Here is a 20,610-nt window from a genome sequence, read left to right as displayed (position 1 = left end):
GAATATGGTGAATCCCAACCATAACGTCAAGTTCACAAATGATACCAAGATGACTCGGCCAAGTCATCACAATTTGGGACGATTTTCAAACCCTTGACAAATTGGGATTTCCTACATTTGCACTGGACCCAACGAACGCAAAATATACAGACCATAACTAATGCCAAGTGGTAAAAGGACAAATGTCTACAACTCAAAGCTACTTAGCCTAACTGATATGAGCCTGAAAATTGGCAGAACCAATCCCAACCAATGTAAACTGACCAAAATGTCATTTCACTAGGCACTGTGGTACAACCATCCTCCAATGTAAAAAGCATGCAAAAACAGTCAAAAATATATAGAAAGGGCATAAATTTTAGCTAAGCGTTACTGATTCAGTAAATACAATTTCTATGTACAGGCACAGAGAGAGGTCCATGTTCTCACAACATCGTGTATGTTTAAATATGACTCTTTTACGAATTTTTATGCTGTACAGCTAATCGGTTACAAATTACTTGTGTAACCAAAGAATAGAGAGGGATCATCAACATCATCATTATATAGCAATAAAAAGTCATACCTGGAATTTACAAGTGATCAATGGGCCCAGGAGAGTACATTCACTAGAAATACTACTCTTCAAGTGGAACTGATGTCAAATAAACCTGGAACCCAAGTCCAACAAATCACCCCTAGAGCTGCCTCTGGTATAGATCAGAAAGTGCATTATAGAGAATAGCTGCGGCTGGGGGCCTTGGTAATGAACCAAGAAGAATATCGGTTGCACTGATTGACGGGCTACCATAGAATCGGGAGTTCTCTAGTGCGCGCGTGGTAACAATGCTCCCTTCAAGCGAACATCCCACAAATGCACCTAAAATAAAGCATGATTTGTTAGATTGCAGCATGAAAGGAACAACCTGCATGGTTGGCAATTTGGCATAATATAACTTTACCACGCATATGTTCATGGGGAGGAATGATTTGGCTAAGTGATGCATCAGCCCAAGGGCTGGAATTTCTCCATTAATGGGCCCGGGGATTGGAACCCATTATGAGATTTATCATTATGTGTTAAAAGTGAGAGTGAGTTGTTGGTTTCCAGAACCAATGCAAACAATCCTGAAGGGTATAAAAGGGATGGTAGTTGACCACGAACTTCTTCCGTTCTTGCTACTTTCCCCTCACCACTAGGGCATAAAAATATCTGAAATCTGAGTTTAGCAGGTTTGGTTCCTTAGAGTAGATTTATAAAAAAAAATTAGGTCAAATATGGTTTGATGTCCCATGATCCAAGTCATATCCAGGTCGGATACGGATCCATCCATATATCCACCTAGATCCAAATTATATAATGCTTAAAAAATTATATTTTTAGGTTTTTCAAATTATCATTTTCTACTACTTTAATATAAAATAAATTCTTATAAAATAAAATAGATAGTATAATAATTAACAAGAAAGTATAGAAGAAAATGTCAAACCATCAGGAATTATCGGACCCAAATCAAGAAATTCAGTCAAGCGTAATCAAAATGATTCAGATATGGTTTATCTAGTAGGATCCAAGTTGGATTCGGATCCAGATAAAGAAATTCGGATCTGAATATTGATATACTCAGATCCTTGCCAAATCCAACCATTTTAAGTCCTACTTCTCACAAGAACGAGCAGATGGCTAAGATTGGCTTTGAGATCAACATGTGGACTTACACACTGGCCCAATGCCATTTTGTTCTGGCTGCAGCCCATCTGGAGTGTGCCAACTTGTTGGACTTCAGCCCCTAACTGGAGGCCTATGCTTCCAGGGAAAAAGCACTAAAGGCGTCTTTTCATCAGCTTTTATTGATGTATTATTTGTCCGGTCCACCTTTGTATACAACAGCTAAGATGGTTAGCTCTTCACTACTAAGGTAAGCCAATAAATGGCTCGCTCTCTACACCACTCATGTTGAATAAAGATTATGCTCTTGCTCACCCATGTGCCAAGTGGTGAGGACTGGACAGCATCTTCCATCTCCCTTACAGATTTGACGGCATTAAATATACATATTTGATGTGCTGATATCAATAAAATCATAAAGTGACTTCATTAAATAAACAAACCATTTTTAATCTCACTCACTCTGTGCCTAACAGTATAAAGAACTAAAAGTGAATGGGCCATGACTTAAATAGCATTTATTTAACCATTTGGTCCGATTTTTTTCTTCTTTTTCCTATCGATCCTTTTTTATCCTGTCGAAGTTTGTTTAATTTCCAATTTTAATTGTTATTCTCCTATTTGCAGTAGAAATGATATTTGTGCGTGCACATGTTTTCCCTCAAGCAAAACTTTGCTGCACTAAAAATGCCTGCAAACTTTGGAAAGTTTTGCGTTGTAAACTTTTGCAAATTAATGGCTTTTTGCAGGCATACAAAGCAGGGCCTTAAGATTATTTGCAGAGGAATGTAAATTTTGCAGTGTTTACCATCATACCAAGCAGGACCATTAAATCAAGGCAGTCTGACATAAAAAAAAAAAATTTTAAAATCATTATATGATTGTCTCAATAATAAGATAAATTGGCAAAAAATGTACCTTTGCTGCAGCTGTACGTATAACAAGCTGCATAACCACCATCACCGGCACATACATCAGCTTCAACTGTGCGTCCAACAATGCCAACAGCTGCGCTTAAACCTGCTCCAATTGACAAATGCATGTTTCCGCTAAAAGTCTTGACAGCATCATTTGTTCGCAAAACAATTAGGAAGTCAGTTAACTCCCCACCAGCCTGTGAACAAATAAAATCCTCAATAAGAAAAGTTTCAACAAGATCTCATCAAATAAGAGGAATCAAGGAAGGGATGGCACGCACCCGCGCATGAACACACACACACACATATATATATATAGGTCAGGATCCCTTGACTCATGGAAAAAACACATGATCCCAACCGTTTAAACACAAAATCTAATGGTTGAGAGTTATACTCAGGATACGTATCTCCGAGATATGTGTTCTCAAGATACGCATAAATCTCAACTGTTGGATTTTGTATCTAAACAGTTGGGATCATGTGTTTTCTCATGAGTCACTGGAACCCAACCCTATATATATATATATATATATATATATATATATATATATATATATATATGCACAAAAATACAAACGTGCACACACATTTGGTGTTTCATTAGAAAATCAAAAGCATATAAAAAATAAAGAAAAACATTGATAGTTTCAGTCACGTTCTTAAAAAATATGTAGTTGAGGAAAAACACATAGTTCATTTTTTTTCCTGTTTTCAAGATGAGAAATATTGATTGTTACTTAAACATCCTATATCTATGCACCATGGGAAAATTTACCGACCAAAAATAAATTGCGCGTCTGAGACACTCGTTAAATTTCTCATTCATAAATGTTGTAGGCATTTCTGAAATAGTAACGATAATTTACTGACCTAAAAAAATGCATGTATGAGAAAAATCTGAGGCACTCATTCAATTTCACATTCAAAAATGTTATAGGCATTTTAGAAATAACGTAGTTAATCTAGTTATTTTCACCATTTAAGAAGAGTAGAGCATTTTCTGGCCATTTCTGCTGAAGAGAAGAAGTACTATTCTCTTATTTGCTCAAAGAGAAACTTTTAACAAGACCAGGAAAATCAAACAAGGAACTTTCTCTTAAATCCTAGGGTCAAAATAAAATCACAGTTACCTTTAAATATAATGCAAAACAAAGAACTGCATTACCTGCGCTCCCCATCCTACACCAAAAGCAGAAACGGCAGAGGGTGGGGACCATGACCCATCTTCTCTGCGTGCAATCACAAGTCCCGTTCCAACATTATAAGTAACAATCACGCCAACCTTTGCGACAGAAAGTATTGCAAGGCCTTTTGCTTGTCTAAGAATGGCATCAGGAATCGACTTTTCAACTCTCAGGGAACCAACCTGCGAAATGCTTGTACAGTCAGTTGTCGATCTTATAAAAATTTCAGGCAAATTAACACCACATTTGACAACATTATTGCTTTAAGTTTCGGAATAACCATTAACGTAGCCCAAGTCAATTCACGTAAACTCAGAAACAAGTAAAAGGAAAGAAAAGGGGAATTGAAATTTGCTACTAAGACAACATTATCCCCTGACTTCTAATCTTTTTCCCCCCCTAGGATGTGTAAAGCTGCTGAAAATAGCAATATTTTTGTAAGGGGTTCGTTTATTTTAGATGTTATAATTTTTTTTTTTTAGGAATGGTTAACTATTTTAGAAGTTATAATTATTTGAGGTCTAGAAAGTGCAGATTTTTTTCAGATGGATTCTAAGCTATTTCGGAGTTGCAATTAGAAAAATACTTTCCTTACTAAGTAAGATTTTAACTCATACTAAGGGTCCTTGAGCTCAAATGAATCACCACATTGGCAATCCGACACCATAGCCCTTAGATTTCATGGAAAAACTCAGATCCAAAAAAAAATTATATATCAAAAAACAAATTTTTTTGGGCTTGATCCAAGGTTTTGAAAATGGATGGCTACCAAACTTCCACGGAACTCCCCAATTTAAAATGAAAATTCAACCGTGAAAAATAACATTTTTTTGAAACTTTTTTTTTCCAAACTACATAGTATTTTGTCCTCATAACCCTGTGGCATCGGGTCATGTTTTTGGCTGCAAGAAGGTGAGATCAACGACCCTTAGTAAGAGTTGAAATCTTACTAAGTTAGTAAGGCTAGTCGGACTCTTGCAATTATTGGTAATCATTTGGTAGTGAATATAAAAAAATTAATCCAATTTACGTATTTTAGTTTGTTCAGAAAGATATAGTGCATCATTCAATAGCACAAGACTACACTTATCAATGCCACTAGCACAGAAAAAATATAACAAAAAAATGAAGGCAACATACAGTATATTCTGAACATGCGTCTCTTATCACTCTTCTTAAGCAGATCCAATGCATGCTTACATGTTGGTCATCAAGTGACAATCATTATGGTTTAAAATCCAAACTTTCAGAAAGTTCTTTCCTCAAAGTACCAAGCTCTTTTGTTTTCCTCAAAGTACCAAGCGCAGATAGGAAGTTAGCAAGAACAAAGAGTTCTCTCTCAAATCTTTTTTACAATGATTTGGAATCCACTCCTTTTCCACCTTCTCCTATCCCTCTCTTTTCTTGCTAGAGCCATCTGGGGTCCCAAGGTTCCTTCTAAAATTTCTTTTTTCATCTGGTCATCTTAGGAGAAATCTCACTACAGAAAACGTTATGGCTAGGGGAATTACTTTGAAGGAAGAAAGCTTAACCTGCATAAAGTCATTTTGGAGCTGATTTTCTCCTTGAGTAAAGCTTTTGAAGAGTTTAAGGGGTCCTTGTTTGAGGATTTCGTTTTTAGATGGAACTTATTATGTGCTTGCTTAGTGTGGTTTTTGTTATCTTTCTTTGCCCTTTGTTAGGATTGTTGTTTCTCTCATGTTGGGTGGCCACCATGACCTCCCTTTCTCTGTATCCTGTTTGTTTTCTTTAATAAATTATCTTTTACCTATCAAAATAAAAATAATAATAATAAATTTAGAGGAGAAAGCATACCTTATTATAACCCCGAATTATGTTTGCAGCCTTATAAATCTCATATTCCATGGACTGTCCCCAGGGAAAGTTTACCCAAGATCTCAAAGTACTGAGGTCTGTCAAGTCATGCGTTGGCAATTGTGCAGCACGACTCACTTGGTCCATTAAGTACGACTGAACAGACTGGAGCCGCACACAACAGACATCACAAACTCGTTGTGGGTCCCCTACACGGAACTTCACGGGCAACAAACTCCTACCTTTAGAACACTCGCTACAAAATATCCCACCACAAAATCGGCAATGATGCCGAGAGCACATAATAGGATGGAAACGCACACTACACAACATGCACGACGAAGCAGCACTATCAGCCAACCATTTCGGTGGCTCTGCTTCAAGAATTTCATTAACATTACCAACGTTCACCTCAGTGAGAGTTTCGGCCATCTCTTTCCAAGCTTGCTCAAGAAGATTGGTCGACAACCAGGAAAGCCTATATCCACAAACATCGCCCGAAGCAAGAGAATTAACCTTCCCTTGTGCTGCGAGTAACATTTCGAGTACTATATCCCACATTGTCAGCTCCTTATCTTCTGAGACAAAATGACTCCAACCCATGTCTCCTTCAGGAAAGTAGCCGCCGTTTAATCCAAAGCTTCTGTCCCATTCTGCGTGCTCACTTTCGGACATGGGTGGGACTGAAACGGGTATCCAAACCCCCGTTTCTTCGGAAAGTGGCGAGTCGTAATAGAAGTATTTGCCTTGTTTCAGTTGGCTAGAATCAGAACAAATCGGCCCGTAATTTTCCTTACCAATGTCTTGAGGTAAGTCAGTATCACATTCTTGGGGCTGAATCCTTTTTTCACACTCAGAAGTGCACTCCTCTATGTGCTTCTCAATTCCCACAGAAACCTAACCACAAAACAGTAAAAAAAAATTCCAAGCAACTCCATGGATCAATCGGCAACCCAATACCCAAGTTGAAATTAAAAAAATAAAATAAAAAGCAGGAGCACAAACAAACAAAATAAAAATTAAGTAAGAATCGGAAAAAATCAGTAACATAGCAAGAAGAATTCAATTTTCTCAAGAAGATATCACTAGAAACAATTCCTTCAAATCCAAAAAAGTAAGTATGATAATCTCACAGATATCAAGACAAGGAATTTCACTTCTTGAAAATCAAAATTTATCACGGAAAGAAACCCTAGAATCCCTTTCCCATAGAAGAAATTCCAAACAGGTTTCTCTCAAGTTTCAACTATAACTAAAGATAACTAAAAACAACAAATTAATCCTTTTTTTTTTTTTATTAATTAAAAGGATTCCAAATCCACAAAACTACATATAAACTTATAAACTAAACTAAAAAAAAACTAAAATCAGCATCTCTCAATCAATCAAAAAAAAAAAGAAAGGGAGAGATTAAAAAAGATAGAACCAAAGCAGAAAAAAATAAAAGGATTAGAATCATAACGAAGAGATGTATTACCGATTGAGAAACAGATTCATGGGTGGCGTGTTCATCTTGTCCAAGGGAGAGAAGAGGAAACTTTGATTCTAAAGGCTTGAAATCTTCAAGTTCGATTCTAGGGAAAATCCGCTCTTCCTCCATTGATACTAAGCTTCGATCAGCCACACAGAGAGAGAGAAAGGAGAATCGCTTTTTGATCGAATAAACCAAATCGATCCGTGGGGATGAAGGGAGAAAAAGATCACCTTTACCTCTCTGTCTCTGTGTTCGAGTTTGATTAAAAATTCATTCGTAATCGTAATTGATAAAATTACTAAATTGACCCCCATATAAGGATTTTTTATTTCGTGCGCCTCCTCGTTACTTATCTCTATAAATCAGCTTCATTACTCATTGAAAAAGTTATCTAATTGATCCCTAACTTTTGGCAATAACTTCGAACTGCTATTGACACGCCAACTTTTACTTTTCAGACCCTAATTATTAAAACTATCTATAACACATCAATTAAAGATTAAAACACGTCATTCGAAAATTATAAAAGTTTGGTTCAAGTTATTACCTCAATATAACGGTGTCAATGGGTAAACATTTAACGTAAAACTTAGAGCCAGGTCTTTAATGGAATCGATCCACTAGGAATCAGAACCATTTGGTTCTATTCACGGGTACTCGAAACTAATTTATTTTGTTAATTTTTTTCCATACTATAGATAATTTAAAGGTTTTTTTTTTTTATTTAAAAATAAATGCATGTTATATAAAATTCTTCAATTTTTCATATAAATTATCAATTATAACTTAAAATGAGTTAATTTTTTTTTTAATTTTAATTACTTTTAACCAAGATAAATTTTTATTTTTTTTAAAAAAAATCATTAATTTGTATAACTAAGTTAATAATTTTGTTGATAATATATTAATTTTTTTGAAAAAAAAAAAAAAAAAACTTGTAATGTTTGAAATACTTTTTTTTTATTCGATTCTTGAGAATCGAAACCAATGGTACCCGTGATTTTTGGTGGTTTCAATTCCATTTATTTTGGAATCGGATCCAAAATTAACAAAAATCATGACCTAAGTAAATATAATGATTATGATTCTAAGTTCCTTAGGAATCAAATTGAAACTGACCCATTGACATGCCAACCTCAACATTACAAATCATTATAACAAATTCAAACAATGTTTGCAAGGATCGAAAGGAGTTGGCCTAGTGGCAAGTCAAGCCTTGACCTAGTGGCAAGTCAAGCCTTGATAAGTTCTTCAAGAAAAGTAGGTCAAGTGTACACAACCACACAAAATTATGAATTTCTTAGGACCACCCTCCATGGTCCGATTGACCCCTGAGTGTGTGTGATCAAGGGATTAGTCCTACTCGAAGGGTGGGCACACCCACAAAATCGAAAAAAAAAAAAAAAGCAATTATTTGATTTTGATCATTTAAAATCTTAAATCTAACAATTTTCGTGGTCAAACAAATTGACTCACATCTCTACAAATCCACTGTGCCATCGGATTAAAAGCAGATCTACGGTCGAGATCTGTTTTACACTTATAATAATTTCTTAAGAAATGAAATTTTAAAAATTAGTGTTGCCTCCCCACAAAAGAAATCGGCTTCGTCTTTTTCACTTTTCTGCAAATTTGGGTGACTCCAGATTCTCTTCGCTCGTTCTTCGTTTACAGATCCTCTTTTCTCAACTTCGTCTTCTTCGTTCAGCTGCTGGTAAGAAGAAATTTTCAAAGCGTTCAAACCCTCATCTCTCAACTTCGTTTCTCTGTTAGAAAAACGACAAATTTTGAAGCCGTCGTTCATGGATTCTTTCTCAAGCTCATCTCTCAAGCGACAAACCCTCCCTCTTTCTCTAATCTACGGTGACTAAATCAACTCCCTCTCTCTCGGTGACCTATCTCGCATTCAGACGGAGACTCGCCCTCCTCTCTCCAGCAACCTCCACAGCTTGCAATTCCTCACATTTAGTCCCTTGGGCATAAAGAAACCCTTCTCCAATCACATTTGTGCCCGTTGCAATCACGCACCAAAAGTTCGGATGAAGTGATGTGAACCTTGCAGATTTGTCCGCAATTGTTGCTGCTCGACGGATATGTTGAGCCTCAAGAGTGTGATTATTGGCTTTGCAGATAATTGAACAAGTGAAAAGTCCTGATATGGAGAACGACATTTTACTTGAACTTAACTTCTTCTTCTTCTTTCTAAACTTATTAGTGTTCTGTACTAGAGAGAGAGAGAGAGAGAGAGAGAGAGATCTTACCTCTGATTTCAGAGATGACGCTGAAGAAAATGAACTAATTTGATTCCTCTTCACAGCGTCTTCCTCAGAGACATGGTCTCTGTTTTGTTTTGGGTTATAAGGATTGAGGGATGTGACACTAAATAGATTGTTTTTAAAGGAGGGCGGAATAAAAAACATAGATTTCAATATCATCTGTTGATTTTTGTTTAATCCAACGCTCTAAATCAGTTGTAGAAAAGTGTACACGAACCCGACCCAGAGAGAGAAAGATAACCTATTGGCACCCCCAACTTCTAATGTTTCTGGACCATTGACTTATTTTTTTGGCATAAGTTGCACGCATTTTGAGATAAATTCTTTTATTTATTTTTCATTTTAAGTGGGCGTAAATAAGTAAAAGTTAGGGTGCCAATAGCAGCTCTCTAACTTAGTAAAACCTTTCCTTCTGAATGGTAGACAAATTTTAAAGCATCCAAATTATCCTGAGACAAAGTTGGCCAAAGAAACAAACATTTAGATCAAATCAAATCCTAATAATGAAAAGAGTGTAACGCTTGATCCAAGATTCCATTTCACCAAAGATAATATTATGATTTCATTAAAGATAATATAAAGATTTTCAAAAGATAAGCTATTTATTATTATTTTCAAAAGAGAATCTCATATCATCTGTTAACCATCACCATCACCACCACCACCATCAGAAATTTTTCGCTACTTCTTTGTCGAATCACTACTTTTGAAAGATTTGAAAGTGAAAATTTTATTGCTTTATTCTTTGAAAGCAATGAATTCCCTACTCTTTAATTTGAAAGATGTGTTAGGCTGTTTTTTTTTTGTTTATTTCAATAGTAGCGATGTTTTTATTTTAATTTTTTCGAAGCAGAGATTTCATTACTTTCTATTTAAAACGGGTGATTTCATTGTTTTATTTGTTTCAAATAGGCGATTTCGCTGATTGTTTGTTTAAAAGTGGTGATTTTATTTGAACAAACTAATTGACAAATAATTTACAAGTTTGACCAATTCATACAAATAACAACATACAATTTACAGGTGACAACCTTAAGTATCACGATACAAGAAAAATTATATTTAATCTACAAGTTCTACCAGTTAATAATCTTCTCTTCAATTATTGTTGGGGGAGTCGATCTTTTTAGCTAATAAAAGGAATGACGAGTTCAATCCTAGTGGGTGAAATACAAACATATGACCAATTTGCTTCAAGTTGGATTTTTGACATTTCACATAGCGTTTTTGGCATAATTTTTCTTAAGGATGCTTCCTATGATATGAAAAGAATTGAAAAAAAATTTGGGTATTTCTGGCATTGATTAGTATTTTGATCAAATAAAGCTACAATACAAAAACGGGGAATTCACTACTTGAAGAAAACAAATCATCGAAATCATCATTTTGAGACGTAAAGTTGTGAATCTGCTTTATCTATTCTATTTGTTTTAAAAGCAAACGAAACGACAATTTTCAAAGTGACAAATTCATCATTTTATTTTATCAAATAGTACTCAATATATTATTATTTTTTATTGAAAAGATGTATAATATGAAACGACCAATTTGTTGCTTTATCTGTTCTCTTTGTATATAAAAACAAAGCAACTAATTTGTTGCTTTGAAGCACATAGTAGAGAAAATGCCTCTTACAAATAAAGAACACAATGAATTCATTATTTTGTTTTGCTTATTTGCTAACTTATCAGTGCAAATGTGTCCAATTGATCTTCGGTTGAAATTAATGAGATTGATTCTTTTGAATGTGTGCAAGCACTCTTTTATCGTGGGTATCCCCACCCTTTGGGTGAGACTAATCCCATGGTCACATGCAACCCCCACCCTCGGAAAGTCCTATGTGCAACTGTTTGAGTCAAGGGTGGCCTCAAGGAATTCATGGCCCCAATGAGATTGATCTTGAATTAAATACAGTAACCAATACTTCTAATGAAAAGAAAAAACCAAACTAGAAGGCTGTTATAGCCAATAGGTGGAACACAAAAGGCTTTGGGCAATGCAAGGTACCTAAGAGGAAGGTGTCTAAGATCTACTGTGTATTATTTAGGCTCCAAACCTGATACTATGTTGTCCACAATTTGATCCACACATGAAGGTAACCATGTTCAATTTTTGTTCTTGATCAATACTAGATCAACATAAGATGGTTTTGGAGATGTCACATATTAACTTTTTCATGTTATTTGATGTATTTCACATCCACCTCCATCATTTTATCCCTTGTAGATAATAATGCAACCAATATGCTGAAAAAGATCACTTTGAAATAATATCATGGCAATCAAACTCTAATGATGCAGCTTAATGTAATTAGTCTTACCTAAGTTACAAGCTATATACTGTCTGGTCCTATTTATTTTAAACATCTTAGATTCTAAAGTAGCTCTCCAAAATCAAAATTTTGAATTAACATTCACAGACCTTCGTATCAGTTAAATTGGATCTTGAACTCTTGGGGTCATGCTCACACCTTTAATACATGGTTTCGATCATTTTTCCACAGCCTAGCCATTATTGATTGTTACTTTAAAAAAAGGCTTATTAATTTATACTAGAGGACATGTGTTATGCCCGTGTTGCAAGGTCTGTGGTATCATTAGTGGCACCTTCAAACCAGAGTCACTAAGGGAATACATGCCAATAAAAATCAGAACACAACCACCACAGGTGTTGGAAACACCAAAGGCATCCAAAATAATAGATCAATAGGATCTAAATTTGATCGACTACAAGTTATTTTTCTTGCCATTTTGAACAGTTAAGGATGAATGCAAGAGCAAAGCCCAGACCCCATTTTGTAAGTATTGCAGACACAATTGGACACACAATTCATGTTAAGACCAGCTTCTACTTACAAAAACTGACAATTGAGTATCCAAATATTAAGTTGGTCAAAATAGAGACAAAATCACACATAAGACGCAAAATAACTTGTATTTTAAATGCCTATACCTGCATGTGAGCTCCATTGGAGTATAAAAGCGAAAATTCATCTTTGACGCCTTAATCGATGGCGATGATCAGAAAACCAACAGAAACATACATGAGGAAGACAGGGTAGAGTGCAAGAGCTTTTCTTCTGGGGTTGACAGCTGCACTCATGAATGGATAGGCAGCCCAGGAACTCCATGCCAACGTCACACACACCACCACCACTTTTATAATCACATTGTCTTTCAGCATGCAGGCTAGGGCTCCGGCATCCAGAGGGAATAGACAGTAACCGAGAAGGCTGAGACTCTGGAAGAAGTTTATGTGCCCACCCTAAAACAATAATCCATGGTACAACTAAGTCACCCATTAGGGATAAGTAACTGTCCAATCAGGTATTCCCCTGTGAAGACCTCATTGACCAAATATCCACCTAACCATTTGATGAACAGAAAGTTTGTTTTATGGACTGCTGCCCTTATATTCCGAGCCATTTAATTTTGGCTGGTAATTGGCATTGAAATTTTCTTAATGAGGAATACACAAATTGAACATTTTGGATAATTAAGATATATATAGAGATTTTGGGGATAATATCATGCTCACCAGGAGTAGGACGTTCAATGTTAGAATTATTGCACCAGCTGCAAGGAGAGCAAAGGCGACAGCAAAAACCTCGGACTGGAAGATTAAAAAAAGTAGTCATAAACACAAAACCGAAATAATTAGGTAGTAGATTATGTTGAGAGTTTTTTTTCTAAGAAGACCATTCATCAAAGTAGAACTAGTCATGGATCATAAGTCAAAAGATCCATTTATTTTTGTATACAGGAATGATATAAAATAAAATAAAAACACATCTGATTAATTCAGGGAAGAGTGTTGTCATTGCTGGAGAAGGGATGAGAGGGTCTCGACCTGGGTATGGGCAGAGATATAAAACCTTTTTGATGCCTCAAAACACATAAGAATGCTCATACAACTTTCAAGCATTATAATTAGTTTGATTTTGTCAAACATTTTCAGAAAAATAATCAGACTCCAAATCAAATCAACAATACACACAGTGCATGCCATGCTCATGATTCGATGATCCCCACTGAGAATATCACATATGCCAAAAAAAAATTGGATTGACAAGAAACAAGAACAAGAGGAGCACTTCAAGGTTGAGGAATTAGAGAAACTAGATTCCTGTTCTACAATCCCCAACTCTTAAATCTTAAAACCTAGGACACTCCTGCACATACCCAAGAACTAATGGAAAAGAGTGCCCTATCACACCAACAATCCAATTAAAAGAATACAAGTTTCATTAACCACTTTGAATCTGAAGAACAATCAGGACTTTTCAATTAGGCTTCAACTATTCCACGTTGCGAAGCGGAGTTTTTCAAGCAAGACCCAACCATAAATATGAATTTTTTTCTTTCCATTTCATAGTTTTAGGGGTCTAAACAGAGGACATTTGCATTGGAGATCTTCCACCACCACTTGCTCATGAAGGCATGGTTTAAAATCCTAAGCTCCTGATGACAAGACCCCAATCTGTTGAGAAATCTCCCATTTCACCAGATAGTGTTCCCAAAATGGGGTTCGTAGATATCGTGCAACACCCATATCCAAAAGGCGGTGGTCATAGAAGGACCATAAGCATCCACCTTAATCCTCCATGTATAATGACACGGAAATGTAGGGACACGATTTTCCAGCAACAATGCAAGACTAACTCAACAAGGTTGAGTTAGTATGTCTCTTAGTCTAAATGGAAGGCCCGCAAGCATTTAACATAATCCTCCATGTGTATTGATGCAGTAACGTTGGACGAGATCTCCAGCAACAATGACTAACAAAATGATTTTCAGCAAGTTCTAAGCTTCTATGGATGCTTATTTCCAGAATTTGAGTCCTTAGTATGTCTCTAAATTGCTGACCCCAAATCTTTGGCCAAGGCTTTGATAATGATGATGAGTGTCTCTCTTAATTGAGTCAAGTAGTTTAATTTCAAGTTTTAAGTCCAGTCTTAGTGAGTTATCTGTATTCAGTAGTAAGTGGCTTATCAGAAACACCCGGATCCACCCCAAGTTACATATCAAACTCCCATACCCACTTATTCGATTGTTTCAATACAAAGAAGATTAGCATGGCTCCCAAGCAAAGATGACATGCACAATCAAGAACTGTCCAAATAATTTATTAATGTATTTCTCATTTGGTTCAGGGGGCTTGAACCCATAGCTCAGTTGGTTTGCATATTGCAATGCAACTTTGAGGATGTAGGTTCATCCTCAAATAATAATAATAAATAAAATAAATAAATCCCCTTGCATCTTGGCTGAAAAACTCAGTTCAATAAACGTAGTATATGCACAGAATGAGGCATTCCAACATTAAAGCTTAGGTTGTTTTTAAAAAAGAAGGGTTGGGGCATACATTTCAAATGTGCCCAAATCACTTCATTTTTCAGTGTAAATGGTATTGTTGTGATACTGCCGTAATCTACCACTTTGAGAAATATAGATTAACCTCAACAACTACTGTCTTTATTATTTCCACACACAAGTTCACAAATGATCAGGTCTCATAAAGTCTATTATGGGACCATGATTGCATAGAAATTATCCACAATAGATTGGTATTTTGCCCCAAATAAACACAAATTGTACAAATGTGCCAAAATCAATGAACTAAGAGAATTTCTTACTATTTGCAGGTAAAGAGGGCGGAATTTAGAGACAGATAATTTTGTAACAATTTTTGTTACAATGTTCAAGCTAAATGAGAGCAGCCAAACAAAGGCCAGCCCCCAACTCTGCCACATCACCGTGCCGCAACAACCTTGTGGTGCGCCATGGTAATCTCAAGGAGTTGTGCCTTGAGATTTGTGATGAACATTCGAGACTCTTTGGCCATTGCAACAATGGACCTTTCTCGAATCAACTATCAACAAAAGATGACCCGAAAACTTGAAAAGAAAAGCTATAAATTGAGGGGTTGTCCCAAAGGAAGGGGTCCCTCTTCTTTTTCTTAATCTTACTCTGTTATTTTCTGTTCTTGAGAGAGAATCCTTGTAAGTGAGAGCTAGAAGAATTCTCTTACCACCTTTTTTCTTTAATCTCCTTGTAACACCATTGTAGTTGATCATACTTTCAATTTTGGGAATCAAATTGCAACACAGATTGTCCCATCCTCTTCTCCACCATACTTTCTCTGTTTTACTATTACTGCAATTTGTTCCTCACAATGATCGGCTAGATTCTCCATAGAGAGGTCAATGATGCCGGAGCAAGTCTTTCTTGATCTTGTTTAAGCAATTCTATATTACTTGTTTTAATTGTGCTTGTGTGAAGTTTATTAAGTCTGGCTTATCCGATTTGTATTGATTCTTAATCATGCTTAGATGAGATAAAGCTTAATCATGCTTAGTGACAACTTGAAATAAAAATCTGATAATACCACCTTGATTTAATATGCACCTCTACTTTAGATTTATCTACAAGACTTAACTGAATTATCCTCTGATCCACGAACAATGATTTGTTGCATGGATTTAGATCGAATTAGAATTGTTTAGATTTCCAAGTTAGCTTGCAAAGGTTGATTTGATCTCTCTACTCTTTACATTGCTTTAACTTCAATTCCTATTTTAATTTCATTCTACTTCTTAGCTGCAATTTCTCTACTCTGTTTTTAATTTGTTTTTAAATCTGTTTTGATTTTAATTTAAAAGAAAATCCGAGTCAACTATTGTCCCTGTGGAGCGAACTTTACTTGCCAAAGTTTTTATTATTTGTCCATTTTCCATTTGCAATCTACTATTACATTTGAACAAATTGGCGTCGCTGTCGAGGACAGTAGTTCGATTCATTTTCATTTCGAAAAGAACCCGAGAGAGATTCGAAACAGAACCGAATCTTGTTGACTTGAAATAGAAGCTAAACGAACAAAACCACATACCAAAATATTTTCATTACAATCCTTGATACATTAGAAAATTGTTCCAAAAAGAATTTTTCATTTTTGTAAAAATTTTACCGCTCAGCGGTGACGTGGCAACATTTGCCTCTGAATTTTTGGGAACAAGCATCTGACACCATAGACATTGTAATGGGAATATTTGTTTTTTTATTAGCATTCTGACTTGGATAATGTTGTTATTTTCAGGGGCAATGGGAATCTGATTGTATCCTTTCTTAACTGCTAAGATGGTTGGGTCTACCTAAATTCTAACTTGAAACTGAGCCTCCTGTCTGGGATTGTGAGAGGTGTGGATGTTCACTTTAATACCTCTAAGGAGCTTTATCTGTGATATTCCAGTGTACTCACGTTTTTACCATTGACGACTTTCACCCTTCTGCACTATTTTGTCTCATTGAACTTATTTTTTTTATTTTTGCAATTCTAGTCTACTTTGACATCTTTCTCACATTTTTCTACTTCCTTTCTTTGACTTTTCACGCTTCACCATTTTTTTTTTGGTGTTCTTTTTCAAAAAACAGATAGCCATTTTCAAGGTACCCAGTCTAATCCTATGGTTGTTGTCCAAGTCGTATTATCCACAGTTCTATACTCACCTCTACTTTAGATTTATCTACAAGACTTAACTAAATTATCCTTCGATCTACGAACAATGGTTTGTTGCATGGATTGAGATCGAATTATAATTGTTTAGATTTCCAAATTAACTTGCAAAGGTTGATTTGATCTCTCTACTCTTTACATTGCTTTAACTTCAATTCTTGTTTTAATTTCATTCTACTTCTTAGCTGCAATTTCTCTACTCTGTTTTAATTTGTTTTTAAATCTGTTTTAATTTTAATTCGAAAGAAAATCCGAATCGACTATTGTCCCTGTGAAACAAACTTTACTTGCCAAAGTTTTTATTATTTTTCCATTTTCCATTTGCAATCTACTACTCAAACAGCAAATATTGTAGCTCAAAGACTCCAACCAAAAAACGTCATCAAGCACCCGATCACAAGCTCGAAACACCTTGAGTAACATTCCAAACAGCATAGTCACCATAAAGATGACTCGCCTCTTACGAGACAAAAACATGTGAAAAGTACTAATTTACCATGTGATTGCCTACCAAACTATATCTATCAAGCTTAACAACTAAATTTAAGATTTGACTTGATGACTAAAACAAGAAAAAACATAGGTTGGAGATCAGTAACAGACTCCTTTACCAATGTGCAGAAAACCATATTAAACATGTGCCCAAACACCAATAGCATGAATAGCTAACTAACTAAACTAAGAGTATATCAAAAGGACATTAAATATTCTATCCCAGTATACCAGAGTTGATTTATGCCGACACGAAAAATACATAGCTAATTTCAATGAAACATGATCCCTCTTCATATCACAGTAATAACAAAGTCCCTTTATCTAACTCATCAATTGCGAATGATTGTTTTCCACCAAATAGTAACAAATGAACATCACGACTATAAACTAAGCATCTCAAGAAGATGTCTACGTGTCATTTTTTTTGTCTCCAAAAGAAGTGGTCTGATTGCAATAATATATTTCATAAACAGTCCATAAAATTAAAGAAAATGAACGCACGTCACCATAATTTGTCTCGAAATTCGACAGCGCTAACAAAAAAGAGATTATCAACTATATGGGATTGTGGATACTACACAAACTTTTAAATAACAAGTTATAGTGCAAACTACATAATCCTGTAAAAGAAAACTCTGATACTCACCTTCTTCACCGAAGCTGACCACGACAAAACGAGACCAAGGAACACGATGAAGAAAAACGGCCCCCAAAGATCCCAATCCCTCAAAGCTTTCCCCGGGTCTTCACGAAATGGATTTGGGAACACCACAAGTTTCAAATTGCTTACAATCCTAGACAAATCTCTCTTCACAGTATCCCAAACAGGCTCAGTCAAAGTATTGGCAGGCGAACCGAACCCAGTGGCCGCAACATTACCACGAGAATTCAAATTAGCATTCGATGGGGGCAAAGCCGGCAGAACGGGCACACTAGCAACAGCAGGTTTTTGATACGTTGGAGGGATATTAGAAGCTATAAATGGAGACGATGAAACAGGAATTGAGGCTCTGGGAGGGCTTGGAGGTCTAGCTGGCAACACTGTGGTGGGTCCAGATTGAACGCTAGCATTGATGAGGTTTTCGATCTCATCAATGTCTGATTGGGATGAAGGATGGAGGGGTACAGTATCGTTGTGCGACATTTTCACATGAGATGAACTTCGAAATAAGGCAAAATAGCAGATCTGGTGAAAATTTTATAGATTTAAACCTAGTAAGTTACAGATCAGATTGTAAAATTAAGAGATCTAGAATGAGTAATTGAGATGAAATTCATGCAAATCGAAAGGAAATTTAATTGAAAGTGCAAACATAAAATGATAAACAGAGAAAGATTCAATCACATTTGAGAGACAGAGAAAGAAACCCTAGATTTTACCAGAGGAGCGGAAGGTGGGAGGATTGAAGCTTAGCGATGGCCATGGAAGCTCGCGTTTCTTTGTCTTCTTTATATTATGGTTTTCTTCCACTTTAAGGTTCAAACCCAATAAAAATGTTACGTCCGTACGGGTCATGGTTTTCAAGAAGCGGTTTTGCTTACGTGCCCAGTCCCGTTGAACCGGCTGGTATCAGTCCCTCTTAAATCGGTTCAACAGGACGAGAACTTCTATTAACACATAAACTTTTACTTAAAACACACCAATTTATATGTAACAAAAAGATGGTGTGATGTAAGTAAAATTAGTGTGCCAATAGAATCTCCCATAAAAGTTCAAGGAGCAGTCTGTTTGCTTGGTCGCCCCACGCATTGACCCTTCACCCACTTAAAAAAGTGTGGGTGAAATAAGTTATTTTGATTTAATGAGTTTTACTCATATACACCCACCGTCGTAACTGGATCTCATTCGGTCTTCTCATGCTCTTCTCTCTCATTTGTCTCTCCCTTCTTCACATTTACTTAAATTTTCATTAGGGTTTCAACAAGGATTTGTATTACAAGAACCGATATATTTATTTCTTAGAGGTTGTAAAATAGTTTAAGAATGATTGTGAAAACCTCAACTCCTAATTTAGGAATTGTTAAAAAGTCTCGAATCAAAAAATAAATAAAAAATTGAAATTTCATTTAATATGTCAGCATCGAATTTTCCAACATAGATTCAATAAGATTATACCGAAATTACTTAAAAGGGATTTAGTAGGCTCCTACGATAAGTGTCTATTCAACCATTAAAGGTAGATTTTGTAGCATCTTACCAAGTCTCGATGAAATTTGTGATAATTTTCTAGTAAATCTTTTTTTTTAATATATGTGATTGTAGCCAGTGATTAGGGATGGCAATGGGTCGAGTTTAGTCACCTATGTTACTCAATTCGTTGCTACTAGTTTGAATCATGAATTGGTACGAAACGAACTAATTCGTGGTACGGTTTGTAAAATCAAACGAACCACGAACCACGAACCCATCGAATTTTGGTTTGGTTCGATGAACCAGAATATTTGATTCAACGAATCAAGGCATTAAGTTCAGTGAATCCAACAAGTTGGTTCGGCAAGCCAAATAATTTAATTGTTCAGTAAACCAAACCAATTTATTATATTTTTTATCGTTCTTATTTAAAATTTGAATTCTTTTATTAATTCATTGGTATTTAACTTATATTCTTTTTAACATTATAATTGTACTTATAACTTTATATGCTTGAATTGTTTATATGCACAAGCAAACCAAACTAGTGAATCAATCTAGGAAACAAAAGCGAACCAAGAAATGAATTATCACTACCTACACCCTACAAATGGTATTCATTCTACGATGGCAAACCACGAACCTAAATTCAAACCGAGCGAACCGATGAACCAGGGGACATAGGGTCTGGTGAAGTTATTTCCATATCCTTATCTAACTTTATATTTTTTTTACCCACTTATGCTAAGGATATTCATATATGACTATTTATCCAATTTTTTCGAAAGAATATCCTATCGGACTTGTACCCAAATTTACAGCAGATATCCTAGTCAGATATATATAGAAGATGATAGCAAAACCTTAATTTCGGATTCTACGTATATTTTATTATGAATTTACCGTATTAAACTCAAACAAACGGATATTCGGATTGGAGGATAGGACCATAACCAAATCCAACCCTAAAAATATTTGGATAAAAACTTTGTACCCATACTCAAATAATTCAGGTAAAATGAATGGGGTAAGGATATCATCCAACCCATTGTCAGTCCTACCAATGATTTCACTATTTATTAGAAAATAAAAAATATTTTTCCTACTAACTTAGTAAAATTTGAATGAAACCTTAAGGATCATTTTGCTCAAATG

General features: G+C 35.6%; 2 protein-coding genes and 1 non-coding gene across 4 annotated transcripts; 1 reads left to right on the top strand and 2 right to left on the bottom strand.

Moving 5' to 3' along the window:
- Nucleotides 1–319: 319 nt before the first annotated feature.
- On the bottom strand, nucleotides 320–7,354 carry LOC147411105 (RING/FYVE/PHD-type zinc finger family protein). The gene is made up of 5 exons (XM_086444567.1): nucleotides 7,045–7,354; nucleotides 5,568–6,464; nucleotides 3,734–3,934; nucleotides 2,567–2,762; nucleotides 320–859 (listed from the first exon to the last, which is right to left on the bottom strand). Exons 1-5 carry the CDS (start codon nucleotides 7,165–7,167, stop codon nucleotides 678–680), a joined length of 1,599 nt encoding a protein of 532 aa, XP_086300693.1. The 5' UTR covers nucleotides 7,168–7,354; the 3' UTR covers nucleotides 320–677.
- A 4,791-nt stretch (nucleotides 7,355–12,145) lies between these two features.
- On the bottom strand, nucleotides 12,146–18,863 carry LOC147411103 (protein YIP4a-like). 2 transcript variants are annotated; one of them, XM_086444571.1, is made up of 4 exons: nucleotides 18,705–18,863; nucleotides 17,971–18,510; nucleotides 12,855–12,929; nucleotides 12,146–12,581 (listed from the first exon to the last, which is right to left on the bottom strand). In XM_086444571.1, the coding sequence occupies exons 2-4, from the start codon at nucleotides 18,466–18,468 to the stop codon at nucleotides 12,321–12,323; spliced, it is 834 nt and encodes a 277-aa protein (XP_086300697.1). In that variant the 5' UTR covers nucleotides 18,469–18,510; nucleotides 18,705–18,863; the 3' UTR covers nucleotides 12,146–12,320. The 2 variants fall into 2 exon arrangements, with proteins under 2 accessions (XP_086300697.1, XP_086300703.1); XM_086444577.1 differs by lacking the exon at nucleotides 18,705–18,863 and having other exon boundaries at nucleotides 17,971–18,698.
- LOC147411104 (U6 spliceosomal RNA) lies at nucleotides 14,337–14,443 on the top strand. Its single transcript, XR_015182868.1, has one exon. It is a non-coding gene; the product is annotated as a U6 spliceosomal RNA (small nuclear RNA).
- Nucleotides 18,864–20,610: the final 1,747 nt, after the last annotated feature.

The sequence above is a fragment of the Akebia trifoliata genome, chromosome 1 (assembly GCF_017979445.1).
Source record: "Akebia trifoliata isolate Shusen 1 chromosome 1, ASM1797944v1, whole genome shotgun sequence".
Taxonomy (NCBI): domain Eukaryota; kingdom Viridiplantae; phylum Streptophyta; class Magnoliopsida; order Ranunculales; family Lardizabalaceae; genus Akebia; species Akebia trifoliata.
Note: the sequence above shows the minus strand (reverse complement) of the source record. Positions and strands in the feature narration are given on the sequence as shown.

Excerpts from the sequence above, each read along its gene's own strand:
- LOC147411105 (XM_086444567.1), bottom strand. The coding sequence starts at position 7,167 with ATGGAGGAAGAGCGGATTTTCCCTAGAATCGAACTTGAAGATTTCAAG. Across the intron at positions 3,935-5,567 it reads TAATTCGGGGTTATAATAAG|GTTGGTTCCCTGAGAGTTGA; the intron begins GTATGCTTTCTC and ends AGCATTTCGCAG. Across the intron at positions 860-2,566 it reads TACGTACAGCTGCAGCAAAG|GTGCATTTGTGGGATGTTCG; the intron begins GTACATTTTTTG and ends GCTTTATTTTAG.
- LOC147411103 (XM_086444571.1), bottom strand. The coding sequence starts at position 18,468 with ATGTCGCACAACGATACTGTACCCCTCCATCCTTCATCCCAATCAGAC. Across the intron at positions 12,930-17,970 it reads GGTCAGCTTCGGTGAAGAAG|TCCGAGGTTTTTGCTGTCGC; the intron begins GTGAGTATCAGA and ends TTAATCTTCCAG. Across the intron at positions 12,582-12,854 it reads CATTGAACGTCCTACTCCTG|GGTGGGCACATAAACTTCTT; the intron begins GTGAGCATGATA and ends TTATTGTTTTAG.